This window comes from Engraulis encrasicolus, chromosome 3, assembly GCF_034702125.1.
Source record: "Engraulis encrasicolus isolate BLACKSEA-1 chromosome 3, IST_EnEncr_1.0, whole genome shotgun sequence".
In the NCBI taxonomy this organism is placed as follows: Eukaryota; Metazoa; Chordata; class Actinopteri; order Clupeiformes; family Engraulidae; genus Engraulis; species Engraulis encrasicolus.
In genome coordinates, this window is record NC_085859.1 from 8681348 (window position 1) to 8693847 (window position 12500).

Below are 12500 nucleotides of genomic sequence, written 5' to 3' on the forward strand. Positions count from 1 at the left end.
TCACACGCACGCACGCACACACACGCACACACACACACACACTCACACGCACGCACACACACACACGCGCACGCACGCACGCACGCACGCACGCACGCACGCACGCACACACACACACACACTTTTGTCAAGCCTGAGACAAAACTTTCTGGAAGGCTCCATCCTCAACACATACTGTACAATGTAATGGGGATGCAATGTTTGGGTGCTTAAGGTGAAAGGTGAGTGTGATGTTTGATTGATGTCGGCCTTCTTCATCCATAACTGCAGTAGCGTCACTGACAGTCTTCTCTCATCCTCCTCTTCTCCCCTCATCCTCCACTTATCCTCTCATCCTCCCCCCTGTACTCTTTTCCTCCTCTTCCTCCCGCCTCTTCCTTCTCTTCTCTTCTCCTCCTTTTCTTCTTCTCCTCCTCTTCTCCTCTCATCCTCCTCTTCTCCCCTCATTCTCCACTTCTCCTCTCATCCTCCCTCCTCTTCCTTCTCTCCTCTTCTCCTCCTTTTTCTCTCCTCCTCCACTCTCTGTCTCCTCTCCTCTCATCCTCCTCCTCTCCTATCTTCTCCTGTCCTGTCCTGCCTTCTCCTCCTTTTCTTCTTCTCCTCCTTTTCTCTCCTCCTCCACTCCCTGTCTCCTCTCCTCTCATCCTCCTCCTCTCCTGTCCTCATATTTTCTATCCTCCTCTGATATCCTTCACCTATACTCGTCTCTCCTTCCCCCTCTCCTTTGATATCATCCAGCTTTTTTCTCTTCTTCCTCCTCCTCCTCTCCTCTCCTCCCCTCTCCTACTCCTCATCCCTCTCTTCTCCTCTCTTTATATCCTCTTCTCTTCTCTTCTCTTCTCTTCTCTTCTCTTCTCTTCTCTTCTCTTCTCTTCTCTTCTCTTCTCTTCTCTTCTCTTCTCTTCTCTTCTCTTCTCTTCTACCCTCTCCTCTCCTCTCCTCTGATATCACCTCTCTTCTTTTCTTCTCTCTTCTCTTCTCCTCACCTCCTCCTCCTGTTCTGATATCTTCCTCCTCTCTCCTCTCTTCATCTCTCTTCTCCACTCCTCCCTTTTCTTCTCCTCTCAACTCCTCCCTTTTCTTCTCCTCTCCTCTCCTCTCCTCTCCTCTCATCACCTCGTTCATCATGGTGCCATCACCCTCTCCGTGGTGGAGCTCTAGTCCACTTCAAAGGTCACACACACACACACACACACACACACACACACACACACACACACACACACACACACACACACACACACACACACATGCAAACACACAGAACACACAAACACACGAACACACAGAACGTACGCAGGCACACAGACACACACACACTCACACACACACACACACACACACACACACACACACACACACACACACACACACACACACACACACACACACACACACACACACACACACACACACAGGAACGCGCGCGCGCACACACACACACACACACACACACACACACACACACACACACACACACACACACACACACACACACACACACACACACACACACACACACACACGGCTCAATGTGATTCTGATTAGAGCTTGGTGAGGCCCATCACTCCTGTAGTGTTCAGGGAGGACAGCAGGCTTGAACCCGATCCCACTGCCATCACCTTTGAAGTGGCCCACTTCAACACACACACACACACACACATGGGCACGCACGCACACAAAGACACACACACACACACGCATGCACACACGCACACACACACACACACACACACACACACACACACACACACTTGTGTGCGAGTGTGTGCGTGTGCTCGCATGTGTGTGCTTTCATGTGTGTGTGTGTGTGTGTGTGTCTGTGTGTGTGTGTGTTTGTGTGTGTGTGTTTGTGTATATGCGCGCACATGCACATGTGTGTGTTTGTGTATGGTATATGTGTGTGTCAGTGTGTGTTGTAATGGTGGCAGCATTCCCTACGAGTGCACTGGTCGTGTGTTGTGGTCGTAAAGCTGTAGTCGCACTACGACAGGCCAGGCTGGAGGGTTGCAGGGTGACCCCCAGGGGCCCGCTGAGGGGTGGCCCAGCCAGACGCATCCCTGTGGGGCAGAGTCTGAGCCCATGGCCCCCTCACAGCTGGAGGTCAGATGGCCCTCCATCCTCAAACAATTTCGACCGTCTTCGCATTTATGTCGACACATTTTGCTTTTTCTAAGTGTCCTGTAATGCAATATGACAGGTGAGGGTTATTAAGTGCAAATGTTTTCCCCATGTGTCCTCGGACCTGTGATCTATTTATGCCCATGTTAAACTGTCTGCTTATGAATGCTGGAGAAGTGCTAAGTCTGTCTTCCCTGCACCAGTTATTGAAGGCCCTGCCGTGGCCAACTGGTAGGGCACTTGCCTGACATTCGGCCGACCCGGGTTCGATTCCCACCCCGGGTCCTTTGCCCACCCCTCCCCGTCTCTCTCCCAATTCGCTTTCTGTCCACCTCCCACACCAAAAAAAAAATCAAAAAACACAAAAAAACAAGAAAAAAAAACTTTATGAATGCTGGTGAAGTGCTAAGTCTGTCTTTGCTGCACCACGTGTGTGTACAGTATGTGCTCCAAATGTGTAGGCCGAACTCTGCCATGTTCTGATAGATTGCTATTTACTTCAAGAATGGCGAAGTTGGGGTGGGAATGTGTAGGCCGAACTCTGCCATGTTCTGATAGATTGCTATTTACTTTAAGGATGGCGAAGTTGGAGCGGGAATGGAGCACACTCTGATTGCATGTACTGTACATGCGTAACTGTACTGTACTGTTTCGTCCTGGGGATCCCAAAATGAGATTTCTTATCTCAAGGGGCTATCCCCCTGCCCTGAGGTGTAGAATTCTGGCGTATTCTAGTTAGTGTGTTTTCTGCACATTCATGTGCTGCCGTGGTTCATGTGGGATTAACACAAAGTTGATCTCATGCCCACACGGAGACCACAGGTCGTTGGAAGAATGTGGGAGGGAGGTTTAGGGCCTAGCTATTTTCGGCCAGATGGCTTTGTGGCATTTATGACTATTTTATGACTATGGTATAAAACAATTAATACACTTCAGGGGAGGACTGGTGGATTAGGAGAGTGAATTCCTCAGCCAGACCCTTGTCTTTATGGCGCCGGACATTGCCTTTATGGTGCCAGACATCTTTTTTGTTAACTTAGAGATAGAATTGAAGAGAGATCACAAGGTTGTTGGTAAGATTAAAGCGAGAGTGTCGTCTCTTCTGGGAGAGATAGAGTGGCAGACGTGGCAAGCTTGGGGGTATAAAACCTTTGGCCTTCGTCTTCCATTTTGTCTATCTTGGAGAAGGGATACTCGAGCACTGTTAGTGAGACGCTGCCATCGAGCAGATTTTCATTTTGCAAGGACTTTGTCATTTTTTTGGACTTGGTGAGACTTAGTCTCTCCTCGTCTTTTTACCCTTTTTACTTTTATACTTTATTTCTTTTATTCATTTACCTCTTTGTAATCCCTTTCTCATCGCTAATAAATTACCATTTGATTGACCCTTTTAATCACTCCGTCAAGACTTATTTTTATTTTTGCAAAAGAGTTACTTTAAAACACAACGCAGAGCAAAACCGCAATCCTTCGATTTTTATTGAAGAAGAAGATCTTGGTGAAAAGTCCAAAATCTATCAGTTGGTGCCGTGGCCCCGGATGCAAAGAAGCTGAAACCGGATCGCACATCCAGAAGGGAGAAGCAGACGAGCCGTTGACCAAGCAGTGCACGCTGACATCAACGACCGGTGCAGTCCTGCCCCTCTGAAGAACCACGCTCATCCAGTTTTGAAGGGACAAGTGGGGACGCTCACTCGTACAGCCTTCTGAAAAATTGGTGAGATACAGGGTCCGAGCTTCACTTCTGACGCATACAAAGAACCACACTATAACTCAATGCAACACATAGAAGTAAGACTGATGAGTAATTAATCGTAGATAAGTAATACCTACATTGATGATTTTACGAGCTCAAGAAATCTCAAATGTATGTTTTGTTGCGAAAATAGGCCTAAGCAAACTTAACGTTATCTTTGCAATTTGTTGCAAAACGGTTTTCGGATCCATGAAAAATAGTACATTCAGCTGATGTGATGGCTTTGGTCCTGTAATTTCAAGAAGGGAGAAAGTGCATTTGTTGATTATGTTTAAGTCAGAGCGTAAATTCTGGGGAATTAATGCAATGATTTAACGGGTCAGACAATTCCTAGGATCCTGGATTTCTAAAATATTAATGTACACTGTTTTGCATTTTTTCTGTTTTATTACGGTTAAAGTGTAACGTGACATTTCAATATTTTTTGGGGAAATTACATAGTGGCGAAGTCAGTGGTGCACATAGACTTGTGGTCGTACAAGTGGGAGGACTAGTTCACAAAAACTTTTTTTTTAGGTTTTCGGTAAAAGTAAAATCTATGGGTTTCCAACTGGACGGTGGTTATTAATGCGCATAAATTTCCCCGTCCACTGAGGAGTAAGTTTTTTTCCATACGGAGAAGGAGAGAGGAACTGAGGAGATAACACGAGAGTGATTGTCTCCTGGCGCCTCTCTGCCCTCAGATCGTCAAGGTCGAGAAGTTTTTTTTCTGCTCTAGGCAGCTGTGCCTGGCTGTGTGTGGGTCTTGTTTTTCTTTTCTCTCTGGACAGAAGCAGGAGGGGGGAGATAAACTTGCGTTTTTTTCATCCCTCTGCAAGGCCAGGAGAGAGAGAGAGCAGGGTCTTTCACATAGTCTAAAGCAGTGTTTCTTTTTGTTTCTCTTCCTCTTGGACCTCTGACCTAAATAACCATGCCTTGGTTTAAGAGTCGCAGGTCCCAGAGGAATGAAGATCAAGCCGCAGTCTCTTTCCAGAGTGCGGACGCGTCGGTACGGTTGTCGGTTTTAGACAAATCCGAGATGTTGGGGGAATTGTCTGCCCGAATATGCAAAGAGTATGATCTAAAGGGGGTAGAACAACGTCTGGTTGAGGAAGAAGGGATTAAAATGGATAATCTAAAATGGGCTGCAGAAGATGTGACTAAGGTCTATAAGAAATGGCTTACTTCCAAAAAGAAATTACAGGTACCAGTAGCCATGGTCTTAATGAGCCAAATGAGAAAGCACGAGGTTGAACAAATGAAAACTAATTACCATCGCACTCTCGAGTCAAGGGCAGCTAGACTCTTAGAAGCGCAGGAAGAGGCTAAAAAAGCAAAAAAAGCACAACAGACAGCTGAGAAGACAGTGGGGGAATTAGCTGAGGCAGTGCAGACACTTAAATGCACCATTGAAAAACTGGAGAAGAGGCGCAAGAGGAGAACTGTTCCTCAATGGGGGGAGGTCCCCTGCCCTGAAACTCTCTATCCAACAACCCAAGTGGTCCAAGGGGGGAGCCAAAATCCCTCTGGGCCTGGGCCCTCTGCCCCACTCTTGTCTAAGGGCTCTAACTCTGCTACTAGCAGGCCTGTTGCTGCTGCTCGCTCTGTGCCTTCTGCCCCTCCCCTCTCTGTTGATTCCACAGACTCAAGCGAGGAGGAGGACTACCCCGTCATGTCTGATGGCAATGCCCAAGTCTTCCGACGCCCCGCCCCCGGTCCACCAACAGGAGGAGCGGTTGGAGGAGCTGCAGTGGCACCGCCCTACTCCCCGCCTGTGCCTTTCCATGAGGATGCTATCAGGAAGGAGGAGGAGAGGAGGGCCAAGCTGCGTAAGGCGATACCCCGTGACATCAGCGGCCTTCAGCAGGCTGCATTCCTCAACCCTCTTAGGATCAAACGGAAAAAAATCACGAAGCCAGCAGAAGGGTCTGATGATGAAGCTACTACTGAGGTGGAAGAAGTATTGATCCATGTACCTGCCAAACCGGCAGATCTGGACAATTGGTCCAAATCTCTGAAACATCCGAGAGAAGTGGGAATACAGCCTTGGCTTTCGCTTAAAAGATTAACCCATTTTTACTCCCTCCACCCATACGACGGGTGTCAAATCCTGGCCCCTCTGATGAGCGACATGGAGGCCGAGGCTATCCGTCTGCAAGTGGATGCTGAGCTGGCGAGGGACAACACTCAGACCGGCATCGCTGCAGCATGGAAGGTGTTGAAGGACTGGGTCGTCACCGAGGCCCGGGCCTGTGTCGACTGGAGCAAAATTTCCAAAGTGCTCCAAAAACCCGATGAATCCGTGGACGAATACTACAAGCGCTTTTCTGAGGCCTTTATCTTGCATTCTGGGATGATAGAGGACGCTATGGAACTGCATGAGTCCCGGCAGACTGTCGTAAAGTCTGCATTCCTCACTGGATTACTGCCGGAGATAAAAAAGAACACTAAGATAGCAAACCAGGACTGGGAGCTAAATCAAGTGGACTTGAAATCCCTGGTACAACTGGCCAGCAAGCTTGCCCGAGATGTGGAGACTCAGATCCGCCAACTGGCCGTGGATCGTCAGCTGGGGAAGAAGAAAGGGGAGTGCCACTACTGCAAGAAGCCAGGGCACTGGGCCAAAGAGTGTCGCAAAAAGAAGGCCGACATGGAAAAAGGTAAAATCCCCGCAACAAAGAAGAAAAACCATCACAGATCTCACTCTGACGGCGAGGAGGAAGATGGGAGAAGCCACGCTCGCAAAGAGGTCATGCGCAGAGTCAACAGCATGAGCCAGGGACAACTGAATGAACTCCTGAACGTGGTTCCGGAAAACTAAGTTGCCCCTCCATCCGAGCTATTGCCGCTGCTGTGAACCAAAGGTCAAGATCTCTTTTTGTGAATGCAATAATGAATGGAACAACGGAACTGGAATTTTTAATTGACACTGGAGCTGAATTGACTGTGTTGCCAAAAGCCATTGCAAAGAAACACAACATCCGCTTAACAAACACCACTCGCAGAGCGTTCAGCGCCGGCGGAGAATCTTTTCAATTACACAGGTCTGTTCCTGTTGATCTCACCATAGGGGCACTTGAGGTGACCTGCTGCCTGTGGGTGGGGGATAACATCTGTGAGCCGTTACTGGGCATGGACGTTTTGTTGACGTTCAACGCCTCCCTCGATTTCAACGAGGGAGAAGTGACTTTTAGGCTGCGACGCCTAACACTCAGTGACCTCGCTGACCACCCCATCTGGGCGAAAGATAAACTGGACTGTGGGAAACTTGACATGGAACCTGTGAAATTGACTGGAAAGCCGCCCCCGAGCACGAAGCAGTATCCCATCAACAGAGCTGCAATCCAAGGACTGAAACCGGTCATCCGTGAACTGGAGGCGCAGGGGGTTATCTCCAAAACAAAGAGCTCATCCAACAGCCCCATCTGGCCTGTCTTAAAGCCAAATGGAACCTGGAGATTGACTGTGGACTACCGGGTAGCTAACAAACACATTGACAAGCTAACCCCCATTGTGCCTGACCCTGCTACCATTTTCAGTTCACTGACACCAGAGCATACAGTTTTTTCTGTGCTTGATGCTGTGAACGCCTACTGGAGTGTCCCTCTGGCTCCGGAGAGCCGTGACTGGCTGGCTTTTTGTTTTGATGGCACACAGTACAAATTCAACTTTCTTCCCCAAGGACTGCACAACAGTGCAACGCTTTACAACCAAGCCCTGAGACACCACCTGAGTGCCCCTGAAGCACCAAAAGTCACCTCTTCTGTGATAACGTACATGGATGATATCCTTATTGCGTCACGGAAGGAGGAAGAGCACGACAAGGATGTGAAACAGTTGCTGGACTATCTGCATGAAAAAGGACACAAGGTGAGCAGAGAAAAAGCACAACTGTCTCAACCCTCAGTCGTCTACTTGGGCCAGAAGATATCCCCGGGAAAGAGAGAGATCACCAGCGATCGCACCACTGCAATTAAAAATGTTCCTGAGCCAAGCACAATCCGTCAACTGCGGGCTTTCTTGGGTCTGTGTAACTACAACCGTGCATGGGTTGAGTGTTATGCAGAGCTGACACAGCCCCTGAATGACATGCTGAAAGGCAGCCCGGATTCCAAAACACACATCAGTCTGAACGACGAGCAACGTGAGGCCTTTGAAACCCTGAAAAAGACACTCTGTGCAGCCCCAGCTCTGGGTCTCCCTGACCTGGAGCGACCTTTTGTGCTCTATGTGCATGAGAGGGAGGGGTACATGACAGCAGTGTTAACCCAAGAACACGGTGGGCCTCAGAGACCTGTGGGCTATTACTCAAGCAAGCTCGACACCACAGCACTGGGATTTGGCCCTTGCCTCAGAGCAGTACAGGCTGTCTTTTTAGCCATAAATGCTGTCTCTGGGCTAGTGCTAGATCAACAGATGACTGTGCGCTGCCCACACTCTGTGTCCTCCCTCATGGCCATGCGTAAGGTTGCTAAAGTTTCAGACAGCCGTTGGGGAAACTGGCAGGCTGTGCTGGAGTCTCCTCACATCACGATTCAGCACGCCACAGTGTCTAACCCATCCACCATGATGTACCCTCCGGCTGATGATGTCATCGATGATCACAAATGTGAAGACCTGGTCCAGTGTGTGGACGACGAGGGTGCTACGAAAGAAACTCCTCTTCAAAGCCCTGAACTCGTGCTGTACACAGATGGGTCTGCCATGGTGATCGAGGGGGAGCGTTGTGCAGGATGGGCGGTAACAAACGACTTCGAGGCTTTGAAGACGGGTTCGTTACCTCCAGGCACTTCAGCACAACAGGCGGAGCTACACGCGCTCACGGAAGCCTGTAAGCTGGCTGAGGGCCAGACTGCCAACATATACACAGACTCCCGATACGCCTTCGGCATTGCTCACGACTTTGGACTGCTATGGAAGCACAGGGGATTCCTAACTGCAAAAGGGACCCCGATAAAAAATGGGGAATTCGTTGCGGACCTGCTGGATGCGATGAAATTACCTAAAGACTTGGCAATAATCAAAACAAAAGCTCACACAAAAGAAAATACAACTGAAGCAAAAGGCAATGCTTGCGCGGATGCGGCTGCTAAAACAGCCTGTTTGAGGGGAAAAGCAACTTCTGACGGATCACAAGGTAACGAAAACGGACTGAAAAAGGACTATGAACATGGCATACGGCAAGTCAAACCCGAGGAGGACTCTTCAGGTGTACAGGAGAAATTGTCGAACATCAAGGATATGCAAGAGGGTGCCTCGCTATCTGAAAAGTGGACATGGATTGAGAATGCGGCGAAACTTCACGACGATGGCATGTGGAGACATGGGAACAAGGTCGTGGCTCCCCAATCTCTTTTGGACCATCTCGCACTACAGATACACTCACTGGGACATGTAGGGGTGGAGAAAATGAAATACCGTTTTTCCCAGGTGTGGTGGAGTCCCCGATTCTCTGCCACAGCTAAGGAGGTGGTAAAGCGCTGCGTTATCTGCATGAAAAACAACAGCAGCGGCACTGTAAAACTGCCACAGCTCAAAACCCCTGCTCCCCCAGGCCCCTTCAGACACTTGCAAGTCGACTACATTACTCTGCCTCTGTGTCAAGGATACAAAGACTGTCTTGTGGTGATTGACAAATTCTCCAGATGGATTGAAGCCTACCCTACCAAGCGTGGAACTGCCACACACACTGCTAAGGTGCTTGTAAAGGACTACTTCTGTCGCTTCGGGGTCCCTGAGGCCATTGACTCGGACCAAGGGTCGCACTTCAAGTCAGCTGTGTGCGCGGAGGTCAGCAGGATGCTGGACATTCAGTGGAAGCTCCACTGCCCCTACCATCCTCAGTCCTCTGGCCAGGTGGAGAGGGCCAACCGTACACTGAAAGAGAGACTCGCGAAAAAACACCAAGAAGGGGTCCCTTGGCCTGAAGCCCTGCCAGTTGTGTTATGCAGCATGCGCGCCACACACAACAAGGAAACGGGACTGAGCCCTTATGAAGTCATTACGGGAAGACCAATGTCATTGCCTGGAACAATCGACTTGAGAAAAGCAGATGTTCATCTGGTCTCTGATGCTCTCCTCAATTACTGCATCCAACTCACAGACGCTGTGCACTCGGCTGAGAAGGCAGTGCGTGAGGCTTGGAGAGAGTGTCCAGAGGGTGGACATGCGCTGGTGCCAGGGCAGTTTGTCTTAGTGCACAAGCCTCAAAGATTAGCTTTACAACCTAAGTGGGAAGGTCCCTATGAAATTCTCCTAGTTACCAACTCTGCGGTTAAATTGCGTAAAAAATCAAAATGGATACATGCTAGTCACTGCAAATTAGTTGACAACCCCTGAGCTCGTAAAATCATTTTTTCAGGACAAGGTACCCAGATTGTTTTGCGTAATTTTCCTTCTAGCAGTAGTGAGAACAGGGAGTGTATTTCTGCGGAAGACTTTTCTTTGCTGTGAATCAGCAGGGGTTTTTTGTTTTACGGGAGTGTAGTTTTGGGTGGTGAGATAGGGGGTTTCTTCCTGCTGTTATCTGTAGGCTCTGTCCACTGTCTCAACATTCCGACCTTGTCCTGAAAACAAAACAATCCTGGTGGAGAGAGAAAGGAGTGAAAAACAAAAAAAAAGAACACATTATCTTTCCTCAGTATAATCATTTAACACTTTATATATTCATTTCAAGACATTTAATTATGAGACACTTTTTCCTTGTTTTAAAACATTTAATCAACCAGCTAATCAAAGTTTTACTGCCAATGTGAATGACTGTTTTTTTAATGACTCAGTTATTTTGTTTGTTTTCCCTGTGCATAACTACTTTTAAACAATTCAGGTATTTTGTTTTATGTGTGTGAATGATGCTATATAGTCAATCATTTAATCCTCACCTTTTTAAACTATAATCTGATTGCTGGTTGATTTAGTCACCCTGTTTGTCTCAGATACTTGGTATCTGATTTATCTGATACTGCCTTGTTCTTTCTGCCATTGACAGAATTGGACGAGACGCAGGCCTGTACAACATCTACCTCAGAGGGGGTGACCTCTGTGCTGCTGTTGCCCTCATCGAGGCTACCTTGCGCTGTTTTTCCTGGACTCTGGGACTGTGCGCACTTTCTGGCTGACGTGGGACTCTTGATAAGCGAGTGGGAGGCCTGCTACCTCATTCGTCTGCACTTCTACTGACCCCTACCGACGCCTGCCTGCCATGGCAAGCTTTTGGGTGGCTGTTGTGTCCTGCATCCTGTTGTGGTTGCGTGGAGGCTGTTGTATTTATGACAGTCATCACGAGATTCACAAGGATAACGTGTTTCTTCAAACGGCGCACAGCTATGCGGCTGTCAAGAAGGTGGACGACTGCTGGGTGTGTGGGTTGATGCCACATGCTGTCAATGTGTATCCGTACATCGCCATCCCGTTCACCGTGCGTGAATATGCTACCGCTTTTCGAAGTGTCCACAGTGCCCTGTTCAATCCCAATGTCACTTTTTTCCTACAGAAGGTGGATCGCGTTATTCCAGGGACTTCTCATCGATTGACTCTAAGTTACGCTCCAAAAGGTTTTTTGTGTGTGATAAATGCTGGGACTGGGGAACATGTGGGAACAAGTGTATGTGAATTTGTTGTGCGGGTGGGCCAGCGGAAGGTTGATATCACTTGGCCTGGAGGATCTGAAATGCTTCCTCTGCCTGACTGGTCGACGGACGGTTTAGCTGCCTACAACGGTACTATGTTTGTCTGTGGTAAATTTGCTTACACTTTTCTTCCCCCATCTTGGCAAGGTACTTGTTATCTAGCGTACGTAGTGCCTGCTGTCAGGATGACGAAGGAGCCGCCTAAGGTGTCTGTCTCTAGCCGCCCTAAGCGGGACCTTTTTGGTAACCATATTGCTGTTGCTACCCCAACCCAACGTTTCTTCTCTGCTGTTGTTCCTACTTACGGAATGACTGTTGCTTTGGACGAGATCAGAGATTTATCTGGTGTGGTCCAAAGAATTGCTAATGATTCTGCCAGTGCCATTCAGGAGTTGAATGTTGAACTACGCGCTGTCAGGGCAATGTGTCTCCAGACGCGTCTTGCTCTTGACATCGTGTTAGCCTCCAAAGGTGGCACTTGTGCAATTATTGATCAAGAATGCTGTACATTCGTGCCCGACAAGTCACATGACGTTGAGCATTACGTTTCTGACATTTATTCGAAGGTGGCTAAATTGAAATCTGACTCACAAGCTTGGTCTCTGGAAGACTGGATTACTTCTTGGGGGGGTGCCCTTGCTGCTAAGATTTTTCAAATTGTGATTCCTTCTCTGCTCTGTTTGCTTGCTATCGGTGTCTCCATCCAGTGCTTTTGCTGCCTGACCAAGCGAATCTGTTGCAAAGCCAGAATCGCGAGGGTGGGACAGGCAAAGTATGAGGGGGGAGACAGGGTAGAAATCCCAGAGCCGAGAATTCCTGATGAGTATTTCGTTTAAATTTCTGGTCTTTACCTGTTAGTTTCTGTTTCATTTTTGTTTAATCTGGTGTGATGATTAGGTAACTCATTTATTGGACTTTATATGTGTGAACATGCTTATGGGTGTTTAACTGATTTTTTAAATTCCTTGTGATTAATTATGTATTCCTATGTTATAGACTTAACTGTTATATCTGGT

At 48.3% G+C, this 12500-nt stretch overlaps 2 protein-coding genes across 2 annotated transcripts in view; both read left to right on the forward strand.

Moving 5' to 3' along the window:
• The first annotated feature begins 2838 nt into the window (after positions 1-2838).
• Positions 2839-12500, forward strand: part of LOC134445637 (uncharacterized) — a 10443-nt gene continuing 781 nt past the window's right edge. The window contains exons 1-2 of the mRNA XM_063194691.1: positions 2839-3838; positions 10845-12500. The exon at positions 10845-12500 is cut by the window's right edge and continues 781 nt beyond it. Of these exons, the coding sequence (XP_063050761.1) occupies positions 11058-12320 (1263 nt within the window). The 5' untranslated portion in view covers positions 2839-3838; positions 10845-11057 and the 3' untranslated portion in view covers positions 12321-12500. The remainder of the gene's footprint in view (positions 3839-10844) is intronic.
• On the forward strand, positions 6749-10847 carry LOC134445626 (protein NYNRIN-like). The gene has a single exon (XM_063194669.1). The coding sequence runs from the start codon at positions 6749-6751 to the stop codon at positions 10193-10195; it is 3447 nt and encodes a 1148-aa protein (XP_063050739.1). The 3' UTR covers positions 10196-10847.

What these genes read in the sequence shown, in the direction of transcription:
- LOC134445626 (XM_063194669.1), top strand. Translation starts at nt 6,749, where the DNA reads ATGAATGGAACAACGGAACTGGAATTTTTAATTGACACTGGAGCTGAA.